Raw genomic sequence first — 24,876 nt, 5'->3', positions numbered from 1 at the left:
CACACATTTTCTATAGGATTGAGGTCAGGGCTTTGTGATGGCCACTCCAATACCTTGACTTTGTTGAACTTAAGCCATTTTGCCACAACTTTGGAAGTATGCTTGGGGTCATTGTCCATTTGGAAGACCCATTTGCGACCAAGCTTTAACTTCCTGACTGATGTCTTGAGATGTTGCTTCAATATATCGACTCTGTCAATCACCGTATTCTTATTGGCAGACTCAATAGCATTGGTTTTTCTAATGACTGCCTCGCCTGGTTCACCAACTACTTTGCAGACAGAGTTCAGTGTGTCAAATCGGAGGGCATGTTGTCCGGACCTCTGGCAGTCTCTATGGGGGTACCACAGGGTTCAATTCTCGGGCCGACTCTTTTCTCTGTATATATCAATGATGTCGCTCTTGCTGCGGGCGATTCCCTGATCCACCTCTACGCAGACGACACCATTCTGTATACTTCTGGCCCTTCCTTGGACACTGTGCTAACTAACCTCCAAACGAGCTTCAATGCCATACAACACTCCTTCCGTGGCCTCCAACTGCTCTTAAACGCTAGTAAAACCAAATGCATGCTTTTCAACCGTTCGCTGCCCGCACCCGCCCGCCCGACTAGCATCACCACCCTGGACGGTTACGACCTAGAATATGTGGACAACTATAAATACCTAGGTGTCTGGCTAGACTGTAAACTCTCCTTCCAGACTCATATTAAACATCTCCAATCCAAAATCAAATCTAGAATCGGCTTTCTATTTCGCAACAAAGCCTCCTTCACTCACGCCGCCAAACTTACCCTAGTAAAACTGACTATCCTACCGATCCTCGACTTCGGCGATGTCATCTACAAAATAGCTTCCAACACTCTACTCAGCAAACTGGATGCAGTCTATCACAGTGCCATCCGTTTTGTTACCAAAGCGCCTTATACCACCCACCACTGCGACCTGTATGCTCTAGTTGGCTGGCCCTCGCTACATATTCGTCACCAGACCCACTGGCTCCAGGTCATCTATACGTCTATGCTAGGTAAAGCTCCGCCTTATCTCAGTTCACTGGTCACGATAACAACACCCACCCGTAGCACACGTTCCAGCAGGTATATCTCACTGATCATCCCCAAAGCCAACACCTCATTTGGCCGCCTTTCCTTCCAGTTCTCTGCTGCCAGTGACTGGACCGAATTGCAGAAATCGCTGAAGTTGGAGACTTTTATTTCCCTCACCAACTTTAAACATCAACTATCTGAGCAGCTAAGCGATTGCTGCAGCTGTACATAGTTCATCTGTAAATAGCCCACCCAATCTACCTACCTCATCCCTATACTGTTTTTATTTTATTTACTTTTCTGCTCTTTTGCACACCAGTATCTCTACTTGCACATCATCATCTGCTCATTTATCACTCCAGTGTTAATCTGCTAAATTGTAATTATTCGCTCCTATGGCCTATTTATTGCCTACCTCCTCATGCCTTTTGCACACACTGTATGTAAACTTTCTTTTTTCTACTGTGTCATTGACTTGTTTATTGTGTTATTGGCTTGTTTATTGTTTACTCCATGTGTAACTCTGTGTTGTTGTCTGTGTCACACTGCTTTGCTTTATCTTGGCCAGGTCGCAATTTCAAATGAGAACTTATTCTCAACTAGCCTACCTGGTTAAATAAAGGTGAAAAAAAAATATCCACATAATTTTCCTGCCTCATGATGCCATCTATTTTGTGAAGTGCACCAGTCCCTCCTGCAGCAAAGCACTCCCACAACATGATGCTGCCACCCCCGTTCTTCACGGTTGGGAAGGTGTTCTTCGGCTTGCAAGCCTCCCACTTTTTCCTCCAAACATAACAATGGCCATTATGGCCAAACAGTTATATTTTTGTTTCATCAGACCAGAGGAGATTTCTCCAAAAAGTACGATCTTTGTCCCCATGTGCAGTTTCAAACCGTAGACTGGCATTTTTATGGCGGTTTTGGAGCAGTGGCTTCTTCCTTGCTAAGCGGCCTTTCAGGTTATGTCGATATAGGACTGTTTTTACTGTGGATATAGATACTTTTGTACCTGTTTCCTCCAGCATCTTCACAAGGTCCTTTGCTGTTGTTCTGGGATTGATTTGCACTTCTCGCACCAAAATACGTTCATCTCTAGGAGACAGAACGCATCTCCTTCCTGAGCGGTATGACGGCTGCGTGGTCCCATGGTGTTTATACTTGCGTACTATTGTCTGTACAGATGAACGTGGTACCTTCAGGCATTTGGAAATTGCTCCCAAGGATGAACCAGACTTGTGGAGGTCTACAATTTTTTTTCTGAGGTCTTGGCTGATTTCCTTTGATTTTCCCATGATGTCAAGCAAAGAGGCACTGAGTTTGAAGGTAGGCCTTGAAATACATCTTCAGGTACACCTCCAATTGACTCAAATGATGTCAATTAGCCTATCAGAAGCCTCTAAAGCCATGACATAATTTTCTGGAATTTTCCAAGCTGTTTAAAGGCACAGTCAACTTAGTGTATGTAAACTTCTGACAGAGTGGAATTGTGATACAGTGAATTATAAGTGAAATAATCTGTCTGTAAACAATTGCTGGAAAAATTACTTGTGTCATGCACAAAGTAGATGTCCTAACCGACTTGCCAAAACTATAGTTTGTTAACAAGACATTTGTGGAGTGGTTGAAAAACGAGTTTTAATGACTCCAACCTAAGTGTATGTAAACTTCCGACTTCAACTGTATCTATCCATCCATCTATCAGTTTCTCTATCTATCTATCCATTTCTCTATCTATCTACCTTCATGTATCATTCCAAACTGAAGGTAAAGAAACAACCTGGATCTGTGACTGAAATGACATCCTATTTCCTGTCACGATCGTCTATGGGTGAGAGAGAGGACCAAGGCGCAGCGTGTGCAAAATACATTCTCTTTTATTGAGAGAAGGGAAACCACGAAACGAACACTGAATACAAACTAAACCAAATGACCGTGAAGCTAAATGACGTAAGTGCACAGACAAGCAACAAACTTTCAACATAGACAATTACCCACAAAACCCAAATGCCTATGACTGCCTTAAATATGGCTCTCAATCAGAGACAATAAACCACAGCTGCCTCTAATTGAGAACCAATCTAGGCAGCCATAGACATACAAACACCGAGACAAGACACTGACCCATTAAACGTACAAACCCCTAGACAAACCAAAACACATACATTCCCCATGTCACACCCTGACCTAACTAAAATAATAATGAAAACAAAGATAACTAAGGCCAGGGTGTGACATTCCCTATATAGTGCACTAGTGAATAGGGTGCCAGTTTGGACATAGTGCATTGTCAAGCAAAACGTGGAAAGCCTTCATTATAGCATTATAGCAGGGGTGACAAGCCAGGCCAGATCATAGACAGTAAATGTAGATACAGCAGTTATTGAATATTTAAAAGGCGCAGAGATTAAGCAATAAATGACAAAGTAAAGCTGGCACACCAGGGTATTAATAACTAATGGCCACCAATGAGTTATAGGCTTCTCATTGTAATGAAAGTGTCATTGCAAATCAGCAGTTGTCCAAGGTTATTATTATTTATAAATAATTGATACATGAACCACAAAGAAGTGACGTGTTTCATCCAACAACTTCTCACCCCTCGGAATGGAAACATAGACATGGTTGTAGATGTCACCGGACTGAAAGGTCATACAGGATGTGCCTCTGGGCAGATAGACAGTATACTGGGGGTGACAACAAGCACCTTGGTGATACATGATATTGTACTACAGCATTTACATATTCATAAACTACCTCCTATTGTTGTCACATATTGTTACCTCTCTTGTTTGTCAATCCTTCATAGAGAATCATGCCTTATCATAGCACTCACTGAAGTTTTAGACTATAGGCATTATTTTATCATGTGGGTCAAAATAATGGCTAAAATTACTGTCTACTAGTTAATGTAACCTCAAACCAAATGCCTAAGCCCATGTGGCCAATTACTTTTATTTAACCTTCATTTAACTAGGCAAGTCAGTTAAGAACAAATTCTTATTTACAATGACGACCTACCCCGGCTAAACCCTGATGACGCTGGGCCAATTGTGCGCCGCCCTATGGGACTCGCAATCACGGCCAGATGTGATACAGCCTGGATTCGAACCAGGAACTGGAGTGACACCACTTGCACTGAGATGCAGTGCCTTAGACTGCTAAGCCACTCGGGAGCCCCTTAGAAAAAAAAGTGTTCCAAAAAGGTTCTTCAGCTGTCCCCATAGTGGAACCCTTTTTGGTTCCAGATAGAAACCTTTTGGGTTACAGGTAGAACCCTCGGTGGAAAGTTTTTTTCCACATGGAACCCTCCAAAAGGGTTCTACCTGAACCAAAAAGTGTTATTCAATGGGTCCTCTATGGGGACAGCCGAAGAAACCTTTTAGGTTCTAGATAGCACCTTTTTCTAAGAGTGTATAGGTTAGCCTACTTGTGGAAAAACTGGTCCCCTCAATGTCCAAATCACATATTTGAACAAATAGCCAAAGTAGCTAAATCCTTCACTATCAATCTTCTTTCCGTCACTATTTGTGCATATTGACATATTATGTGATAATGTCGGTTTCGGTTTATTCCGCTTTTGATTGAAATCGAATATTCTCTATCGTCAGCATCATCCATCTCTGACCAAAAAAGAACCGAGCGTTACCACGACACGTCATCAGCCAGCGCCTGCGCTGACGTATTCAGGAAGTGTAAACAACAATCCTGCACGGAAGCTGCAACATGCATCGAGAATTATAGTATTTCGTTGCCAATAATAAAGCTGTTTTATAGTATCGGTCATGGAGAACTGGAGCCTTGTGTCCATTTCTGTTTTGCTCGGTCTTACGGCAAGATGGGCTGTATCCTTGAACTCTTATTCAGGTAGGAAGTGGACCATAGCTAGCTAGCTTTATGCTAATGTTGCACCTGCAGGGCTCACTGACAGCCCTGTTTCATAGCTACATAGTTAGCTAGAAATCCTAGCCAGCTTGCATTGTAAAATTGTTGATTTTGAGTGGTAAAATGCAACCGGTATTTTGGTGAAATGATTATGCACATTTGCTTGCTAGACAGACATAAACACGAGTCTGCTTACTAGCTAGCCACTGTTCAACAGCAGGACTGTAATCTCGTCCTCTGCATATTTGCTATAGCTAGCTAGCTATTATTATTCAGCAGCATTTTCACCCATTTCTCTTATTTTCAGGGGCAGGCAAACCACCCATGTTCGGGGACTACGAAGCTCAAAGGCACTGGCAAGAAGTGACATACAATCTGCCTGTTCATGAATGGTTGGTCTATGCAGCTGTCTAATAGCCTATGGTCCTGTCTTGCATCTTTGTGTGTTTTTATATAGTTTCTAAGCAATAGTTAGGATAACTTAATGTTGTTTTCATCCTTCAGGTACTTCAACACTACAGACAACGTACTAAACTACTGGGGTTTGGACTATCCCCCTCTCACAGCCTACCACAGCCTGCTCTGTGCACATGTGTAAGTCTGAGGGCACACACACACACACACACACATCAGGATCATGAGTTTGATTCCTGCTGAGGCCATCCGTATGAAAATGTATGCACACAGTACTGCAGTATATATTATAAATGTTATTATCATTATTATATTACTATGTTGTGCTTTCCTGCAGGGCCAAGCTGATAAACCCAGACTGGGTGGAGTTGCATGCGTCTCGAGGTCATGAAAGCTATGGACATAAGTTGTTTATGAGAGCCACAGGTAAGACTGCTGACAGACGGGTTAAAGAACAGTACACATCAACACTACTGAAATACAGGTTTAAGAACAGTACACATCAACACTACTGAAATACAGGTTTAAGAACAGTACACATCAACACTACTGAAATACAGGTTTAAGAACAGTACACATCAACACTACTGAAATACAGGTTTAAGAACAGTACACATCAACACTACTGAAATACAGGTTTAAGAACAGTACACATCAACACAACTGAAATACAGGTATAAGAACAGTACACATAAACACAACTGACAGACAGGTTAAATAACAGTACACATCAACACAACTGACAGACAGGTTAAATAACAGTACACATCAACACAACTGAGAGACAGGTTAAAGAACAGTACACATCGACGCTGCTCACAGACAGGTTAAAGAACAGTACACATCAACACTACTGACAGCCAGTTTAAAGAATAGTACAGGTTAAAGAACCCCCCACCCCCCGCACTGACTGTTGGTTGAGTGATGAGCATCACATAGGAGTGAGACACCAACGAAGAGCATGGTGATTCATTTGTGGGACTGAATATATGTATCTTTGCTCAGTTCTTGTTGCAGATCTGCTGATATACATTCCTGCTGTTGTTCTTTACAGTTTTTACCTCAGTGAAGGATCAAACAAAAAGAAGGTATGTCAGAATTGACATTTACATTCCCTCTATTTGATGTGTAACTAAAAATAAGTGCAGTCTCAGTTTTGTGAATTACAAAAACAAAGATACTGTATTACATTGGCATTACCTGCCCGTCTCACTATAATGTGTGTTGTGTTCTCTTCTTGCCTAGGTCTGCACAGTCCTCTGTATCCTGCTCTATCCAGGTCTTATTCTAATCGACTACGGGCATTTCCAGTATCCTTTAAAAACCAAAGCTGTTTCTATCACTGGATCATATTATTCTTATGTCAAAATCATGACCATCTCTTGTTATCCCATGTGCAGTGCATTCGGAAAGTATTCAGACCCCTTGACTTTTTCCACATTTTGTTACATTACAGCCTTATTCTAAAAATGATTAAATACAAATTTTCCATGAAATCTACACACAATAACCCATAATGACAAAGCAAAAACAGGTTTAGAATTTTTTGCAAATTTATTTAAAAAATAAAATAATAATACCTTATTTACATAAATATTCTGACCCTTTGCTATGAGACTCGAAATTGAGCTCAGGTGCATCCTGTTTCCATTGATCATCCTTGAGATGTTTCTACAACTTGTTAGGAGTCCACCTGTGGTAAATTCAATTGATTGGACATGATTTGGATAGGCACACACCTGTCTTTATAAGGTCCCACAGTTGACAGTGCTTGTCAGAGCAAAAACCAAGCCATGAGGTCGAAGGAATTGTCCATAGATCTGGGGAAGGATACCAAACAAATTCTGCAGCATTGAAGGTCCCCAAGAACACAGTGGCCTCCATCATTCCTAAATGGAAGAAGTTTGGAACCACCAAGACTCTTCCTAGACCTGGCCGCCCGGCCAAACTGAGCAATCAGGGGAGAAGGGCCTTGGTCAGGGAGGTGACCAAGAACCCGATGGTTACTCTGACAGAGCTCCAGAGTTCCTCTGTGGAGATGGGAGAACCTTCCAGATGAACAACCATCACTGCAGCCCTCCACCAATGAGGCCTTTATGATAGAGTGGCCAGACGGAAGCCACTCCTCAGTAAAAAGCACATGACAGCCCGCTTGGAGTTTGTCGAAAGGCACTTAAAGGACTCAGATCTTGAGAAACAAGATTGAACTCTTTGGCCTGAATGCCAAGCGTCACGTCTGGAGGAAACCTGGCACCATCCCTACGGTGAAGCATGGTGGTGGCAGCATCATGCTGTGGGTATGTTTTTCAGTGGCAGGGACTGGGAGACTAGTCAGGATCGAGGGAAAGATGAACGGAGCAAAGTAGAGAAAGATTCTTGATGAGAACCTGCTCCAGAGCACTCAGGACCTCAGACTGGGACCTCAACAGGACAACGACCCTAAGCACACAGCCAAGACAATGCAGGCCTGACTTCGGGACAAGTCTCTGAATGTTTTTGAGTGGCCCAGCCAGAGCTCAGATTTGAACTTGATCAAACATCCCTGGAGAGACCTGAAAATAGCTGTGGAGAGACGCTCCCCATCCAACCCGACAGAACTTGAGAGGATCTGCAGAGAAGAATGGGAGAAACTCCCCAAATACAGGTGTGCCAAGCTTGTGGCGTCATACCCAAGAAGATTCAAGGCTGTGATCGCTGCCAAAGGTGCTTCAACAAAGTACTGAATAAAGGGTCTGAATACTTGTAAATGTAATATTTCAGTTTTTTCAAAAATGTTTAAAAAATAACTGTTTTTGCTTTGTCATTATGGGGTATTGTATGTATATTGATGAAGGAAAGAAATCTGTAATTTATTTTAGAATATGGCTGTAATGAAAGAAAATGTGGAAACGGTCAAGGGGTATGAAATATTTTCAGAAAGCACTGTACAGTGTGAAAGCCAGTGTGAATATAAATGAGATGAATCATGGTAGAAGCAGTTTGATAGGAGACCAGGATTTGTATGAATGAGGCATAGCAGAGCATCCGGTAACAGTACCATCATGACTATGTATTCTTTAACTGGGCGTCAGATATAACAGTATAAGCCTGGGGCTGGCCCTATGGGGTGTGGTAGGTCTGGGGCTGGGCTGGGACGTGCTGGGCTCTCTGGCCTTCGTCCTGTCCCTCAACTACAAACAGATGGAGCTCTACCACTCCCTACCCTTCTTCTGCTACTTACTGGGCAAGTGTTTCAAGCAGGGCCTGGCAGGCCGAGGGTGAGTTAGCTGACTTAGACTTATACCCCTGGCTAAGGGGGTTTGTGTGAATGGGACTGTGTGTGTGGTGAGATGATATACAGTGGGGACCTGAAATTATTGACACGATGAGCAAAAATGACTATAAAATATATACAGTGGCGAGAACAAGTATTTGATACACTGCCGATTTTGCAGGTTTTCCTACTTACAAAGCATGTAGAGGTCTGTCATTTTTTATCATAGGTACACTTCAACTGTGAGAAACGGAATCTAAAACATAAATCCAGAAAATCACATTGTATGATTTTTAAGTAATTAATTTGCATTTTATGCAAGACAATAACCCCAAACATACATCAAAATCCACCGGACTTGAACCCCATTGAAAACCTGTGGTTTGTTTCAAGTTTTAATGTCACATGCACAAGTACTGTGAAATGCCTTTCTTGCTAACTCAAAACCCAACATTGCAATAATCAATAACAATGTATTACGAGAAAATAATCACAAGAGGAATAAGAAATATGAAATACAGTCAGTAAGTGAGCATACTATATACAGGAAATATTTAAAAAGTCAGTTCCAATACCATGTATACAGGTTCAGGGATACTGGAGTGATGGAAGTAGATATGTATAGGGGTAAGGTGACTAGGCAAAAGGATATATGATAAACACAGTAGCAGCAGCTTGAATGTGAGTGGGTGTGCGTGTGTGTAGAGTCAGAATAAATGTACCATACCAATCAAAAGTTTGGACACACCTACTCATTCAAGGGTTTTTCTTTATTTTTACTATTTTTCTACATTGTAGAATAATAGTGAAGACAAACTATGAAATAACACATGGAATTGTTTAGTAACCAAAAAAGTGTTAAACAAATCAATGTATTTTATATTTGAGATTCTTCAAAGTAGCCACCCTTTGCCTTGATGACAGCTTGGCACACTCTTGGCATTCTCTCAACCAGCTTCATGAGGTAGTCACCTGGAATGCATTTCAATTAACAGGTGTGCCTTGTTAAAAGTTAATTTGTGGAATTTCTTTCCTTCTTAATGCGTTTGAGCCAATCAGTTGTGTTGTGACAAGGTAGGGGTGGTATACAGAAAATAGCCCTATTTGGTAAAAGACCAAGTCCATTGTTATGGCATGAACAGCTCAAATAAGCAAAGAGAAACGACAGTCCATCGTTACTTTTAAGACATGAAGGTCAGTCAATCTGAACATTTCAAGAACTCATGAAAGTTTCTTCAAGTGCAGTCGCAAAAACCATCAAGCGCTATGATGAAACTGGCTCTCATGAGGACCGCCACAGGAAAGGAAGACCCAGAGTTACCTCTGCTGCAGAGGATAAGTTCATTAGAGTTACCAGCCTCAGAAATTGCAGCCCGAATAAATGCTTCACAGAGTTGAAGTAACAGACGCATCAACCTTTCAGTGGAGACTTTGTGAATCAGGCCTTCATGGTCGAATTGCTGCAAAGAAACCACTACTAAAGAACACCAATAAGAAGAAGGGACTTGCTTGGGTCAAGAAACAAGAGCAATGGACATTAGACCGGTGGAAATCTGTCCTCACAAAAACTCTCGTGAGAGACAGAGTAGGTGAACAGATTATCTCCGCATGTGTGGTTCCCACCGTGAAGCATGGAGGAGGAGGTGTGATGGTATGGGGTGCTTTGTTGGTGATACTGTCAGTGATTTATTTAGAATAAGGCACACTTAACCAGCATGGCTACCACAGCATTCTGCAGCGATACGCCATCCCATCTGGTTTGCGCTTAGTAGGACTATCATTTGTTTTACAACAGGATAATGACCCAAAACACACCTCCAGGCTATTTGACCAAGAAGGAGAGTGATGGAGTGCTGCATCAGATGACCTGGCCTCCACAATCACCCGACCTCAACCCAGTTGAGATGGTTTGGGATGAGTTGGACCGCAGAGTGAAGGAAAAGCAGCCAACAAGTGCTCAGCATATTTGGGAACTCCTTCAAGACTGTTGGAAAAGCATTCCAGGTGAAGCTGGTTGAGAGAATGCCAAGAGTGTGCAAAGCTCTCAAAGCAAAGGGTCGCTACTTTTGATTTGTTTAATACTTTTTTTGTTACATGATTCCATATGTGTTATTTCATAGTTTTGATGTCTTCACTATTATTCTACAATGTAGAAAATAGTAAAAAAATAAAGAAAAAACATTGAATGAGCAGGTGTGTCAACTTTTCACTGGTACTGTATGTGCATATTATGTGTCATTATGTCATTATGAGTCAGAAGATGATGGAGTGTGTGTGTGTAGAGCCCTGTGAGTGTGCATAGAATGCAAATATTGAAATAAAAGGTAAATAAAGATACAAGGTAAACTCGGTCTGTGAATTGAAGAGGGCAGTCCATAAGCGCAGATAAAGGATATCAAGGAAGTATTCTGTATGGAGGAATGGTCTAAGATCCCTCCCAAAAGCATTAAACATCAGATTATATTATATTCATCATTCACTGAATCAGCATGATTGTTTTTAAAGTAATACCCAGAATCAAACATTTTCTGTAGGCAGTGGACAAAACATGGAAAGGGCTATGCAGACTTTTCTGAAATGCAAATCAATATTTAATTTCAGAATTGGTTAAAATTAGGTCAGGGTTAAGGGTTTGGTTTAGGTTACAGTTACCGCTAGTCGGTTTGCAAGCCAGAAAAGTCTGTATAGTCCTTCCCACAAAACATGGCCCCATAAAGTAGTCTACATTTTCTCCAAAACAGAGTAGCAGAGTTACTGAGGCGAGGCAATCAGATTGGATGACTGTTTCTAGTGTCCCCGCATTTGTTTATCTAGTAACAATGTACCAAGGGCTAATGGATAGTTAGATTAGATGGGCGGGGGAAGATATGTCCAGATGACATTATGGCCATGCCCAAGCTCCTCGGCTGTTCCTGTGTGTGCAACTTTACCGCCACACAGCTACTACAGCTGACCTACTGTGAAAGACTTTTAGCTGACGCATGGTTTTCCCAACATATATTGACTAACTTGGGAGGTGCATAGTTCCACTCACAGCTGTTGTGATGCGAGAGATGTGAAATTCAGCCATTTAATACTGTTGACAATATGAATGATCATGTTTCACTGCACTGTACATATCAATGTAGCCAGTTTTGGATATCTTAGACAGTTTGTAAGTTTATGTTTTGGGTATTTGACAGTTTCAAAAGTTCAGTGTACTTTATCATTTGTTTTCTCATCCACCACCCACCCAGGCTGTTCCTGCTAGTCAAGATCGCTGTAACAGTCCTGGTGACCTTTGCCCTCTGCTGGCTGCCCTTCCTGTCTGACCCTGGCCAGGTCCTGCAGGTGGTGCACCGCCTTTTCCCTGTGGGGCGAGGCCTATTCGAGGTACGTACAAAAAGCTTTCAGTGTTCAAGACAATTAGTCATATTATCAAGTCAAGTGGTTTCCCTAACATTCTACGACGTGAGTCACCTAAAGCATGGAGAATGTTCTGGAGACCAACAGAGTAACCCAAACCAGGTTCTCCACCCACAGCCCAATCTTGAGAGACCATACTATCTGCCAAGTCGAAATCAGTTGGTGTTAGAAAGACGAGGAGGTTTATGGTAGTCAACAAAGTGCTGCCCTCGTAGACAGGAGTGGTACGCTGCGCCTCCTGTTCTTCACAGCCTACATGCTCTTACACACACACCACACAGAGAGAGAGACACACACACACACACACACACAACCTGCTACCCTCCATCAATTCCTCTGTGCTTAGCCAATTGGAAATGGATCCCCTGCAGGATCAAAGAAAACAGAGGAATAAAATGGTGAAAGGTCAGAAGATCAGGTTCGCTCTATCTCAGGGGGGGGGGTCGTAGTGACTGGGGGGTAAAGATAAATCTAACACATTTACTGCCAGAGTCTTTTCAGCACATCATTGCATGGCCATGTTTTAGCCGTGTGATGCGTGGTTCAGTGCCAAGGGCCAACAATATGCATGTCAGAGTGCATCCATTCGTTGTGCAAAACGTTGGCAGCTAAACTGCTGCGTCCTTGAAAAGTGAACTTACACGCGTGTATGTACACACAGCAAAGCCACACAGGAGGAGAGGTGCAGAGGGGGGAAATGAAAAACTGATGGACAGCGATGACTCTCACTGGGGACATTAGTTAGAACATATTGAAAGCATGTCATGGTTGAGCTGCTGAGGTAACACCGTTACGGGGGGCGGTGTAGAGGTGGTTGGCAGCTCAGAGGCCAAGGCCAGCTGCTCTAGTTTTGGAAGCCTGCCCTGTGCCCGCTGTGTCCTGCACCCATTCCCCAAGGTGCGGTGATGTGAGAAGTAATTGAAAATTAAACAGTCAGCCTTGTGCAGTCTCTTGTCACAAGGAAACAGAATCAATAAAATTTATTTTCTGGTATTGTTCAACGGTGGCTAGCTTTTGGAGTCAGGAATGGTTGTTATGTCATAATATCAGGGTTCCGATGGACCTGCAAACTGCATTGTTAGGGGATCTGAAAAACCACGATCAGTCAATGGGATATATCATTATACTCTTGGGTAAAGTATTTTTTAGGGAAATATCGGTAGAAATGTTACAAATAACCCCCCCCTCCCCCAAAAGGCTATGTGAGGTTGGTCAGGCTGGCAGTATGCCTGACAGTTATTTATTTATGAAACGATACAAACATAATACACAAAGTGTGGGTGACTCTATACCCTGTGGTGCGAGGGTCTCCAGGAGAAGCCTGCCTGAACTAATTGTGAAATTGTGCACGTAAGCAGAAGCCGGACTGGGACAAGCAGACAGGGCGAGAAGAGGTGGTGGGGGAGGTTGAGGGGGTGAGGAGGGTAAGTTGTACGTTTACCCACCACGCAGCACTCTGACCGTCTGTTTTCCTGCTTCACAAAAATGGCACCAAATGCTGCAGCCTATGAAATTCCAAGCTAGCTTATAGGTGAAGAGTGCCGCCATCGGCACTTACCCACATTTGCAGCCGAACCCCAGGTTCCCGTGTAGCTCTCAGCCGAGGCGGCGTTGGAGGACATTCCGATAGGGTCGTTATTCGGGGGGGCTACAGGGGGGTGTTTGAGGAGAGATGGGGCCTCGACGTCTGCAGGACGGACAGCCTGCTGAATGGGCCTGTCTGTAACCTCCACACACACACAGCTGTGCTCTGAGCAGCTGTAGCAAGCCCAGTGGACCGCATAGAAATTCACCCTATAGAAAAGACCACACTATTACGAGACATGATTAGACTACAGTGATCTATGCATTGTATTTCTACTTTGTGTCATATCACAGCCAGTAGAAGCAGCAGGGGGCCTTAACATCTGATCTTAGAACAACTGCTAAGGCCTTAAATCACACGGTCAGTCCTCCTTCCTCCATTTCTTGCTAGCTACCCCAACCACAAAGACCGTCGTTAAGGCTGACAGTTTGGATCTGTTTCCCAATGGTTATAACTATGCCTTGGGTGGTGTGGTGGGTGGACACACTGTGTTCTTCTATGGGGTGGTCTGAATGTGCCGAAGAATGCAGAAATTATCGTAATGTGATTATCTCTGAACATTTAACCCTGTGTCCCCAAGTTTACAGAAAGTGCATAGCTTCTAGTGACATCCCGTTCCATATGACCTGACAGGCGATTTATGAGGCTGGTAATACTTTCCGAAGCGCTCCTGTACAAATACACTGTGGAATGCAAAGAAGGAATTCTTATTGCACTTTCAGTTGGGAAATTATTACTTGGAGCAATGCCACTTATTAGCCTTCTCTTCAAAACCGAATGCTTTTTAAAGCAGCGTACTGTCATACCATGTGTGGTTTTCTAAATTTAAAACCCTTGTAATGAGTTTTATAACTCATTTAAATTATTCACATCGATAATAAACACTTCATTAACAAAAAGGAATATGATCAACCTATTGGTTCTGCATCGTTATAGGAAGTGAGCTATGAAACGTATTTATTTTCTTATTAAAAAGTGTGTGTGAGTTGACAGGTTAAAGTGTGTTGACAGGATAAAGTGTGTTGACAGGTTAAAGTGTGTTGACAGGATAAAGTGGCCAACACGTGGTGCAGCTTGAATGTCCTGATAAAGATCAAGACCATCCTGTCCACTGATACCCAGCTCTACTTCAGGTAATCCCCCTCTCACGCTCTCCATCTCTCACTCTCCATCGCTCGCTCTCCATCTCCATCTCTCGCTCTCCATCTCACGCTCTCCATCTCATGCTCTCTTGCGGAGTGAAAACAAGATTATCCCTTGAATACTGATCACTACCAGCTGCTATGGTCAATCTGACAACTATTGGAAATCTGCTGATGAGATTTCAGATTTGGAATGTCAGTAGAAACTATTTGAGAAACAGCAGTTAGCTAACTTCTCTGTGTTGACATGAGGTGTTATTCCAGTCAAAGCTGATTCTCCTCCAAGGTCCTTATGAATGAGAAGATGCTACACAGTCAGTCAGTCATAGAACCCTTTTCATGTTGTCATGGTGGTACGTGCTTGAATAACCTATGGGGCTATATTTAGGGGTGCTGTGTGCACTCTACACAGGATGGACACGTTTCTGCCCGACTGTTAAGACCAGGATTTAACTGGGACTTCTAAGACTGTAGTGTATTTAAAACAAATTAAAACACTAGAGCTTTTTGGCCATGGGTGAATATAGATATGTTTTAGGGGAGGGATACCTTGCTGTAGAATGTGTCATAAAACAATGGATCACTCCTCGTTACAATAGAAGTGGACTACGGGATCATGTATTTATGTATATGCTTGTTACTACTACGTTTTTGTAAAATGTCTCAACGGAAATGTCAGGATGGATCACCTGTGGGACGGTATCTGGAAACTGTATCCCAAAATCACCATGACCCCCCCACCTCCCTAGCACACCCCTCTTGCCCCATGTTGGGGGTCTCGATACCCCTCTCCCCAAGGGCCCTTTAGGCCTGATACAGCTGCCCTACCCTACCCCTTCAGTCGGAGTGGAGGTACCTCCCTGGCCCCCCTCCTTTCCTGTGTCTCTATCCCGTGAGTGACAATTGAAGGGTTAAACTAATGCTGGGGTGCCCTAAGCGGAGACAGTATTTGGTACATTTCCCACATAGCTGGGGTCTTATGCTTTGACCAGGCTGGGTTAAAACAAGCCTGCAGCAGAGCAGCCGCACGGTTCAGTTTAACCCAGAGGGTTAGGTTTCAGGGCTGGGCCCTTCACTGTTTGGTCAGATTGATCATAGTTGATGGATTACATTATTATTGTTTTTGTTTTGTTTTCAGTTTGACCACCACTCTCCTGGCTATCCTACCTTCATCTATAAAACTTTTGATGAAACCTACATTGTGGCAGTTCAAACTTGCCTTGGTAAGTGAGTATTTTTGTACAGTTTACTGATGTTTGATAACAGAGAATGATGTAATGCCAACCTGTGTAAAATGTCATTTCAGGTCAACTCGTCTCTGGCATTCTTCCTCTTCTCCTTTCAAGTCCACGAGAAATCAATCCTCCTGCCTGCCTTGTGAGTAGAGGGGAGGATTAGGAGTGTGTGTTTGCATGAGTGTGTGCCTTCCTGCCTGCAGTTCCTAATCATTTACCTCACCGACTGCAGTGCAGTATATAAAAAGCAACAGGCAGCTGTAATCGCTAGGCTATCTAGGTTTTACTGCGCGGTGGGATTTGGTTACAGATTTTGCTGATCTATTCATCTAAATTAGGCTGATTGTTGCTTTATTAACTATTGAGTTATATCTCCCACATGTCTGTCCCTGAATCAATCAGTAATGCATGTCAGGGCTTAGGGAGGAAGTGGCGAAGAGAAGGAGGGCGTTGTTTGTGGTGAATCAATTATTGGGACTATAGGAATGGGTGTAACTGGACATACAAACAGGAGTTGGAACCGGTTCAGGGAATAGAAGTTCTTTTTTATATTTTTATTGTGGGAACAGAATTATAACTGGGAATGAAAGTGATCTATGCTGTTCTGGAACAGAACTTTAATTTTAAAAGCATAGGAACCTTTTAACGTTCTTTCATGTTCCGGGCATTTTCTGGGGGTCCCACGAGGCACCTATGCAAAGCCTTCACACACAAGCTTGTTAGCTAGCTCTGGTCCAACGTTATGCCAACTCTCGGAAGTCCAAAGACATTAAAAGTTCCTCCGTAGAATCTGCTACTCCATAGGTATAATTCTGTGAGCCTAATTCAGATAATGCATGTCATAAAAAGATGCCCAGCGTTTCAAGCCAAGCCTCCTCCTCCACCCTCTCGGTCTCTCCCCACACGCAAAATGTAATTTGCATATCGTGCCCTACACTTGTCTGTCCATCGCGCATCTAAACAGCCATAGCCTAGACAGCTGATAGCGCCCATGCACTATCAGCTGCCTAGGCTAAAACAACTATAACTTTCCTGCTCCATAGCAAGCTGCTCTATTCGCAGTGATTGGTGAAGTAATTGAATGTCGAGCTAATGTAAAAAGGAATGATATAAACCGGCACATTTTTTTGGTTTGACCGGTCCAGAACTTTATTTTGGAACAGTGGAACGAAACAGAAAAAAATAATGCTTCTGTTCAGAACGAAACAATTGAAAAACAATTTTGGTTCAAACCACTGCACGCAAAGAGTACTTCTGTAATTAGAAGCCTGGGGAGCGATGGGCTGCCTCTGAAGGCACCCTATTCCTTATATGGTGCACTACTTTTGACCAGAGGCCATGTTGTTAAATAAAGTGTGTATAATTCAAGTGTGTGTAACCTTTTCTGTCTGCCTCTAGGCCAGTCTGCCTGCTACTGAATGACCTCCCTCTTTTCTTTCTGCCTCTAGGCCAGTCTGCCTGCTACTGAATGACCTTCCTCTGCCAGCCATCTGGTTTCTACAGGCTTCCACCTTCAGGTAGGAAGATACAGTAGGGGAAACTATAGTGGACCAATAATAACAGACCAGGTTAAAGGTCATAGGAGAAACTGTTCGAAAAGTAAAATCTTGTACATTAAATGTAACCCCAAAAAATAAATCGCTGTTAGAGGAAATTCTCAAAAAGTATAGGATGCTTTGCCAGATGAATTTGTGTTGATATTCTTTGGATGATTTTATTTGTGAAGAGTCAAGAAAATATAAAATGTAGTCATTGTAAAGGTAGCAGTCAGAGAAGAGAGGGGGTGAAGCTGACTACTAAGTTAGTAGTACTAACTTTCACCCCAGCTATTGTTAAATTCTTCCGGTAGTACTAATTGTTGTGTGCGTGGTTTAGTGTAGGGATATCTGGATTACACTGCATAGTCAACATACCTCTTCTCTAAGCATGTTTTGTATAGGGACAGCAGGGCATTCTGTGGGCCTGTTATCCTGTCGAACTGGCATGGCTCACATTGTGCATCTCCACTCCACCCATTGTTGAAGACATACACTACATGACAAAAATATGTGGACACCTGCTATAACAGCCTCTACGCTTCTGGGAGGGCTTTCCACTAGATGTTGGAACATTTCTGCAGGGACTTGCTTCCATCCAGCCACAAGAGCATTAGTGAGGTCAGGCGATTAGGCCTGGCTCGCAGTCGGCATTCCAATTCATCCCAAAGGTGTTTGATGGGGTTGAGGTCAGGGCTCTGTGCAGGCCAGTCAAGGTCTTTCACACCAATCTCGACAAACCATTTCTGTCTGGACCTCGCTTTGTGCACGGGGAATTGTCATGCTGAAACAGGAAAGGACCTTCCCAAAAAACTGTTACCACAAAGTTGGAAGCACAGAATCGTCTAAAATGTCATTGTATACTGTAGTGTTAAGATTTCTCTTCACTGGAACTAAGGGGCCTAGCTCAAACTATGAAAGACAGGCCCAGACCATTATTCCTCCACCAAACTTAACAGATTTGTCCATCGGCCTGCCGGATGGTGAAGCGTCATTCATCACTCCAGAGAATGCATTTTCAGTGATACTCCCGAGTCCAATGGCGACGAGCTTTACACCACTCCAGTCGACGCTTGGCATTGCGCATGATCTTAGGCTTGTGTGCGGCTGCTCAGCCATGGAAACCCATTTCATGAAGCTCCCGACGAAAAGTTATTGTGCTGACGTTGCTTCCAGAGGCCGTTTGGAACTTGGTAGTGAGTGTTGTAACCGAGGACAGACTATTTTTTACGCGCTTTCAGCACTCGGTGGTCCCGTTCTGTGAGCTTGTGTGGCCTACCACTTCGCGGCTGAGCCATTGCTGCTCCTAGACGTTTCCACTTCACAATAACAGCACTTACAGTCGTGGCTAAAAGTTTTGAGAATGACACAAATATTAATTTCCACAAAGTTTGCTGCTTCAGTGTCTTTAGATATTTTTTGCCAGATGTTACTATGGAATACTGAAGTATAATTACAAGCATTTAATACGTGTCAAAGGCTTTTATGACAATTACATGAAGTTGATGCAAAGAGTCAATATTTGCAGTGTTGACCTTTCTTTTTCAAGACCTCTGCAATCCGCCCTGGCATGCTGTCAATTAACTTCTGGGCCACAGCCTGACTGATGGCAGCCCATTCTTGCATAATCGATGCTTGGAGTTTGCAAGAATTTGTGGGTTTTTGTTTGTCCACCCGCCTATTGAGGATGGACCACAAGTTCTCAATGAGATTAAGGTCTGGGGAGTTTCCTGACCATGGACCCAAAATATCGATGTTTTGTTCCCGGAGCCACTTAGTTATCACTTTTGCCTTATGGCAAGGTGCTCCATCATGCTGGAAAAGGCATTGTTCGTCACCAAACTGTTCCTGGATGGTTGGGAGAAGTTGCTCTCAGAGGATGTGTTGGTACCATTCTTTATTCATGGCTGTGTTCTTAGGCAAAATTGTGAGTGAGCCCACTCCCTTGGCTGAGAAGCAACCCCACACATGAATGGTTTCAGGATGCTTTACTGTTGGCATGACACAGGACTGATGGTAGCGCTCACCTTGTCTTCTCCGGACAAGCTTTTTTCCGGATGTCCCAAACAATCGGAAAGTGGATTCATCAGAGAAAATGACTTTACCCCAGTCCTCAGCAGTCCAATCCCTGTACCTTTTGCAGAATATCAGTCTGTCCCTTATATTTTTCCTGGAGAGAAATGGTATCTTTGCTGCCCTTCTTGACACCAGGCCATCCTCCAAAAGTCTTCGCCTCACTGTGCGTGCAGATGCACTCACACCTGCCTGCTGCCATTCCTGAGCAAGCTCTGTACTGGTGGTGCTCCGATCCCACAGCTGAATCAACTTTATGAGACAGTCCTGGCACTTGCTGGACTTTCTTGGGTAACCTGAAGCCTTCTTCACAACAATTGAACCGCTCTCCTTGAAGTTCTTGATGATCCGATAAATGGTTGATTTAGGTGCAATCTTACTGGCAGCAATATCCTTGCCTGTGAAGCCCTTTTTGTGCAAAGCATTGATGACGGCACGTGTTTCCTTGCAGGTAATCATGGCTGACAGAGGAAGAACAATGATTCCAAGCACCACCCTCCTTTTGAAGCTTCCAGTCTGTTATTTGAACTCAATCAGCATGACAGAGTGATCTCCAGCCTTGTCCTCGTCAACACTCACACCTGTGTTAACGAGAGAATCACTGACATGATGTCAGCTGGTCCTTTTGCACGGCAAAGAGGGACTTTGCAATTCATCTTATCACTCTTCATAACATTCTGGAGTATATGCAAATTGCCATCATACAAACTGAGGCAGCAGACTTTCTGAAAAGTAATATTTGTGTCATTCTCAAAACTTTTGGCCATGACTGTACAGTTGACTGGGGCAGCTCCAGCAGGTTAGACATTTGATAAACTGACTTGTTGGAAAGGTTGCATCCTATGACGGTGCCACGTTGAAAGTCACTGAGATCTTTGGTAAGGCCAGTCTACTGTCAATGTTTGTCTATGGAGATTGCATGGCTGTGTGCTCAATCTGTCAGCAACGGGTGTGGCTGAAATTGCTGAATTCACTAATTTGAAGGGGTGTCCACATACTTTTGTATACAGTGCCTTCAGTATACAGTATTCAGACCCCTTGACTTTTTCCACATTTTGTGACGTTACAGCCTTATTCTAAATTTGATGAAAAAAATAAACAAACAATCTACACACAATACCTCATAATGACAAAGCAAAAACAGATTAAGACATTTTTGCAAATGTATTAAAAATAAAAGAGACCTTACATAAGTATTCAGACCCTTTGCTATGAGACTCGAAATTGAGCTCACGTGCATTTTGTTTCCAGTGATCATCCTTGAGATGTTTCTACAAATTGATTGGAGTTCACATGTGGTAAATTCAATTAATTGGACATGATTTGGAAAGGCACACACCTGTCTATATAATGTCCCACAGTTGACAGTGCATGTCAGAGCAAAAATCAAGCCATGAGGTTGAAGGAATTGTCCATAGAGCTCCAAGACAGGATTGCGTCAAGGCACAGATCTGGGGAAGGGTACAAAAGCTCTCTGCAGCATAGAAGGTCCCCAAGAACACAGTGGCCTCCATCATTCTTAAAATGGAAGAAGTTTGGAACCACCAAGACTCTTCCTAGAGCTGGCCGCCCAGCCAAACTGAGTAAACGGGGGAGAAGGGCCTTGCTCAGCGAGGTGACCAAGAACCCGATGGTCACTCTGACAGAGCTCCATAGTTCCTCTGTGGAGATGGGAGAACCTTCCAGAAGAACAACCATCTCTACAGCACTCCACCAATCAGGCCTTTATGGTAGAGTGGCCAGACGGAAGCCACTCCTCAGTAAAATGCACATGACAGCCCGCTTGGATTTTGTCAAAAGGCACCTAAAGACTCTCAGATCATGAAACCAAGATTGAACTCTTTGGCCTGAATGCCAAGCGTCACGTCTGGAGGAACCCTGGCACCATCCCTACAGTGAAGCATGGTGGCAGCATCATGCTGTGTGGATGTTTTTACGTGGCAGGGACTGGGAGACTAGTCAGGATTAAGGCAAAGATGAAAGGAGCAAAGTACAGAGAGATCATTGATGAAAACCTGCTCCAGAGTGCTCAGGACCTCAGATTGAGGGCGAAGGTTCACCTTCCAACAGGACAACGACCCTAAGCACATAGCCAAGACAACACAGGAGTGGCTTCGAGACGAGTCTCTGAATGACTTGAACCCAATCAAACATCTCTGGAGACATGAAAATAGCTGTGCAGCAACGCTCCCCATCCAACCTGACAGAGCTTGAGAAGATCTGCATAGAGGAATAGGAGAAACTCCCCAAATACAGGTGTGCCTCAATACCCAAGAAGACTCAAGGCTGTAATTGCTGCCAAAGGTCCTTCAACAAAGTACTAAGTGAAGGGTCTGAATACTTTTGTAAAATGTGATAGTTTATTTTGAATACATTTGCAAAAATAAAAAATAAAAACATTTTGCTTTGTTATTATGTGTAGATTGAGGGGGGAAAAACAATAATACATTTTAGAATAAGGCTAACGTAAAATGTTTTGGAAAAAGTCAAGGGGTCTGAATACTTTCCAAATGCACTGTATATAGTGTACAGCTTGTTTGTGTAAATTGAAGACATAGTTGCATAATTTAGTCAAATGGTTGCTTAAGCAGTTATTATAAGAGCATCTGAATGCACTGGGTTTGTTAGATTGGCAAAGTATGTATTTATAACATTTTTTTTAGGTGTTTTGCCAATGAATAGGTGGGGTTTTGTTTGATTTAAGTAGGCCCTAGTACAGCTGTGTTTTGGGCTACATTGTTCTTGTACTCTCTCCCTCCCCGTCCTCCCCTCCCTCTGCAGTATGCTGCCGTTGTTTCTGAAGGATGGTCTGTTGGTGCCGTACGTGGTCACCTCCCTGGCCTTCCTGTTCTTCTCCGTCTACCTGCTCTTAGCCCTTGAGCACTGCTCAGAGGACAAGCTGCGTCTGGGGCCCTACCGCCGCCTCCTCATCTGCATGCCCCGCATGGACCTCGGCAGAGTCATCAAGTGGAAAGTAAGTGTGGACTGGTGGTGTAAACAAATTCCCTTTCACATTGCACTACCCCATATGCCTGTCATCATTCATTCATAGCAAGAAATGTATCAGATTGCAAAGCAAACTCTTTATTTGGATAGTACATCTGTAGATGCTCTACAGACTAATCAGTAACATTTCAACTAACCCTCGCCGTTATCCTAACCTTAACCCTTATCGTATGATGATGAAAAATCCAGACTATCCAAATAAAGTGTGACCCAGTTTGCTTTACCAGGAAGATAGTTGCAATGTTGTCTGTCTAGTAATCTTTTCTTTACACAAGTTAGTAGGGAGATGAGCTGAATTAGATTTTATGACAATTTTAAATACACAAAGAGGCCACATCAGGCAAAAAAATACATGTACCAAAATGACAGAGGATTATATACACAAAGTCAAGACTTTCCATTGTGGTCCTCTATTAACTGGCAATCAGGTTGTTGTCAGTGATTTCATAGCAGCCTGTCTCTATGGCTGGTGTTTCTAATAGTCTTAAGTGGTATCTACATACTGGAGCACGGCGGCTCTAACCTGAATGGCATCAGCGTGAGAAGATATAGATATCTCTCCAACTGTATAAATAAAGACCATGTGCCACTGTACTGTAAGCTGTGTAGGCTGTCTGGGATGGGAAAGAGGATACCTTGTCATTTGCACAACTGAATGCATTCAACCGAAATGTGCGCTTAGGGAGCAGTTGTTGTTGGGGGTTAACTTCCTTGCTCAAGGGCAGAACGGCAGATTTTTCCACCTTGCCGGCTCTGGGATTCAAACCAGCAACCTTTCAGTTAATGGCCCAACACGCTTAACCGCTATGCTATCTGCCAGATGAAAGCCACTGCCAGGCCCAAGTATTATTTATCACTTATTTAAGTTACAGGCATCTCTGAAGTGCCTGGCCCTGGCCAGCTCTGCACCATCCACTCCTTTAGTGACATATGGGCAGGGGGATCCCAAATAGCACCCTATTCCCTATATACTGCACTACTTTTGACTAGAGGCCCCATAGGGCTCTACAGAGAGAATAGGATGGGCCCTGGTCAAAGGTTGTGCACTCTATAGGGTATGGGGACGTAGCCAGACACCGCCACCAGACAGAGCTGTGTGAGATCAGAAGGAAGGTGTCTTTTTATAGAGTCATTAACACAGGTTTGCTTAGATACATTTATTTACACAAGAGGCGTAAATAAGGAGGCCCAGTGATGGGGCTAGGGTTTCATGGGGTTGGTCTCATACGGAGGTGCTTACGACGCCTACCCTCACTAATCCCTGGGTCCGCAGGTCCCAAATAGACGTGTTCATGTTGATCCTGCTACTAACACTGTTTGCCTTTCCGTTCTGGACGCACCGGTCGGGGCTAAAATAAACGTCAGCTTGTGATTGAGGGATGGATGGTCATGTGAGGTCTAAATTTTTTCCCCCCAGTCTGGTCTAGTTTGAATAGTTATGACTTGGGCCAAGGAAATGCTTTAATTAAGCCCATCTAAATAGATAAACAATTTGAATACCATGTCAAATTCACTTTCTGATTTGACTGGAATTTATATCGAATTTTGAGCCCCACTTCTGGGCTGAGAGGGGGACTTGGCTCTTGGCTTATATCCTGTGATGGCTTAACTCCCTTGAAAAAGAATGAACTGAACTCTCTGTCCATCTCTCCTGCAGTTCTATTTCTCCATCACGGCCATGGCTGGTTTGAGCTTTATGAGCGTGGCGCTGGCCCCTCCGGCCCAGCTGCCCGATTTGTTTCCCCTCCTGGTGTCTGTGTTCTCCTACCTACACTTCCTGGGCCTCCTCCTCTACTTCAACATTGTCCAGATCGCCGAGCCGCCACAATCTGTGAGGAAGAACCAGAAGAAAAGTAACTGAGTAATCATTAGGGAGGTAGGGGCCAGATGATAACTGAGTAATTATTAGGGTGGAAAAACAGAACTGGGTAGTTACCACCCAACAGACAAACGAACTAAGCAAAGTGCTTCAGTCAATGAGCACCAAAGACCAATAAGGCTCATGGACCAACTACCAGTCTAGGGCCAATCATTCAGAATCTTTATTCTCGAGAGAACCCTCCTGTCAACATGAATGGTTGCTGTTTTGTCAATGCCTAATTATGTACATCAAGCATGATTATTTTTTACTTGACTGTTTTTCAATATTTTCAAATGTAACAGCATTACATTTATTTTGTACCAATAGAGTATTTGTCTTAAAATAAAATCACCTGATATGAATTCTTGATTAACCCTTATTTTACAGCCATATTGCCAGCACAGACTCGATGTTTCAATAAAATCCTCAAAGTGTCC

At 43.3% G+C, this 24,876-nt stretch overlaps 1 protein-coding gene across 1 annotated transcript; it reads left to right on the top strand.

Moving 5' to 3' along the window:
- The first annotated feature begins 4,729 nt into the window (after window positions 1-4,729).
- alg6 (ALG6 alpha-1,3-glucosyltransferase) lies at window positions 4,730-24,801 on the top strand. The gene is made up of 14 exons (XM_039002870.1): window positions 4,730-4,912; window positions 5,238-5,322; window positions 5,435-5,524; window positions 5,682-5,770; window positions 6,350-6,432; window positions 6,590-6,654; window positions 8,416-8,601; window positions 11,834-11,969; window positions 14,635-14,720; window positions 15,868-15,952; window positions 16,036-16,106; window positions 17,413-17,481; window positions 22,354-22,546; window positions 24,236-24,801. The coding sequence occupies exons 1-14, from the start codon at window positions 4,831-4,833 to the stop codon at window positions 24,437-24,439; spliced, it is 1,524 nt and encodes a 507-aa protein (XP_038858798.1). The 5' UTR covers window positions 4,730-4,830; the 3' UTR covers window positions 24,440-24,801.
- Window positions 24,802-24,876: the final 75 nt, after the last annotated feature.

The sequence above is a fragment of the Salvelinus namaycush genome, chromosome 10 (assembly GCF_016432855.1).
Source record: "Salvelinus namaycush isolate Seneca chromosome 10, SaNama_1.0, whole genome shotgun sequence".
In the NCBI taxonomy this organism is placed as follows: Eukaryota; Metazoa; Chordata; class Actinopteri; order Salmoniformes; family Salmonidae; genus Salvelinus; species Salvelinus namaycush.
Note: the sequence above shows the minus strand (reverse complement) of the source record. Positions and strands in the feature narration are given on the sequence as shown.

Coding starts and splice junctions, on each gene's coding strand:
- alg6 (XM_039002870.1), top strand. CDS start 4,831: ATGGAGAACTGGAGCCTTGTGTCCATTTCTGTTTTGCTCGGTCTTACG. Junction 4,913..5,237: donor ATCCTTGAACTCTTATTCAG/GTAGGAAGTGGA, acceptor TCTTATTTTCAG/GGGCAGGCAAACCACCCATG. Junction 6,433..6,589: donor AAGGATCAAACAAAAAGAAG/GTATGTCAGAAT, acceptor CTTCTTGCCTAG/GTCTGCACAGTCCTCTGTAT.